Source organism: Pinus tabuliformis, chromosome 9 (genome assembly GCF_031772625.1).
Source record: "Pinus tabuliformis cultivar Carrire ecotype Pingquan chromosome 9, CPIR1, whole genome shotgun sequence".
In the NCBI taxonomy this organism is placed as follows: Eukaryota; Viridiplantae; Streptophyta; class Pinopsida; order Pinales; family Pinaceae; genus Pinus; species Pinus tabuliformis.
Window position 1 is genome coordinate 650,422,091 of NC_142307.1, and position 1,669 is coordinate 650,423,759.

A 1,669-nucleotide genomic window follows, 5' to 3' on the forward strand; every position below is an offset into this window, starting at 1 on the left:
AAATATAGTATTGTCAGTCGTTCCCTTTCATCTGCCTCAGAAGACAAAAGGACCACGAAGCAACAGGGGTATACGTATATGAAGAAGCGTCCAAGAAAATTCATAAATAAGAAGCAGTATTACTGCAACAGTGAATGCAATGGAGTCTGTGAAAGGGGAGTAAGGTTGTCTGAACAAAGTGTTACAGAGTATATGGATGCAAGAACTGGGAACATGAAAAGTTTGACCTTACAATTGCAGAGGTAGAATCAGAAAAATCTATTGCATCGAAAGACAATATTTCCTTTTAAAGCATGAAAGAGGAAAACCGAGATGCCATGATGAGAGCAAAGACCTTAGGAGATCGAATGTCTTCTTATTTTACCAAGTTTTGCATGAGTGGTTTGATCAAGGTGCTTAATGAACGGATTGAATTTACCAAGCTTTTTTTTTGAGACAGAATTCAATAACTTCTTCTTGTAAAGAGGGGGCTTGCCACTTCCTGGTTTCATGCCTGTCTGATCCCTTTCCAAATTACAGAGACAGATTCTCATCCTTGCTACTTCAAGCTTCAGGTCCTGATTCTCCTGGTGGAGGGCCCAGAATTCATCACATGGAGAAGATGCAACACTCACCACTTCACTATTGTGCATTTCTCGAGATCGCTGACTAATATCCCCCTCCATAAAATTTATAGATATTGCATTTAGAAGGCGTTGTTGTTCAAAGTACAATACCTGAACAACAATATGAACTGGAAGACGCTCATTCTGAGCAGCGTGTGCACATGCTTCTGGAGAGAGCTTTTTGCAATCCATCACACTACATACCTTTTTGCGTTCTAGATCATTTAAAGATGGATGGGCCTTTAAGTAAATATCAGTAGCTCTATATATACCATCATCAACTGGATGGGCTTGTTCAGGTATCAATTCAGCAAGTCCAGTGAATTTGGAAATGGTCATATTTGCATCTGGAGTTGTTTCTGCAAGATAGTTCTCAAGGAGCCTGGCAACATTCATCAAATCTGTCGGAACAGGTGAGAGATAATCATCAGGAGCATACAGAAAGTGGGTCTCCAAATCACAATGTTTCTCCTGTTCGAGAAAGTTCACAGTTACCCTATGGACAGTATCCACATCAAAGACTGTATCACCACTGTAAGAAAAAGAGGGAATGTATCAACACATTTTTTTTTTTGAACAAAACTCTGAAAATTTCATTGAGCCTTCCTTTAAGATACGTGAAGTCTTTCTTTCACAACTTCCTCAGTATCATCTGCCCTAGTTATCCATTTCAATTCACAACTAGGTGGTGGCAGAAGAGTAGGCATGTAGATAGCTGGGTGTCCATCTTTTAAATATTGAATCGATATTATAATTGTTCCCACTCTGGCCGAAGATTCTCCTGCCCAAGCATTTTTGAAGCAAGACATCTTCTCTGATCTTGAGGTCACAAAACGTCCACCAACACTGTTCTTGAGAGGAACCAGTGACAAAGAAGTGATAAAAAGAAATAAGAAATAACAGATGCATTGTATTCACTTGCACAACACAATAGGTATAAGTGGGCACTCAATCGAAGTTTTTTTTTAGTTTAAGTTTCAACGTTTCTTCAGATCTGATTAATGAGGCTGGACACTCATTGTAGCACTGCATTTTATGTTTGGAGTAAGATTTTTATTATAGAA

General features: G+C 38.9%; 1 protein-coding gene across 1 annotated transcript; it reads right to left on the minus strand.

The window, feature by feature from the left end:
• Positions 1-335: 335 nt before the first annotated feature.
• On the minus strand, positions 336-1,414 carry LOC149150338 (BTB/POZ domain-containing protein SR1IP1-like). Its single transcript, XM_089442765.1, has 2 exons — positions 1,223-1,414; positions 336-1,076 (listed from the first exon to the last, which is right to left on the minus strand). Exons 1-2 carry the CDS (start codon positions 1,412-1,414, stop codon positions 336-338), a joined length of 933 nt encoding a protein of 310 aa, XP_089298891.1.
• Between the last annotated feature and the right edge of the window lie 255 nt (positions 1,415-1,669).

Bases quoted from the DNA above. Each gene is read 5' to 3' on its own strand.
- LOC149150338 (XM_089442765.1), bottom strand. From the start codon at position 1,414: ATGTCTTGCTTCAAAAATGCTTGGGCAGGAGAATCTTCGGCCAGAGTG. The intron at 1,077-1,222 runs GTATCTTAAAGG...TTTCTCGAACAG, and splicing joins TTGTGAAAGAAAGACTTCAC to GAGAAACATTGTGATTTGGA.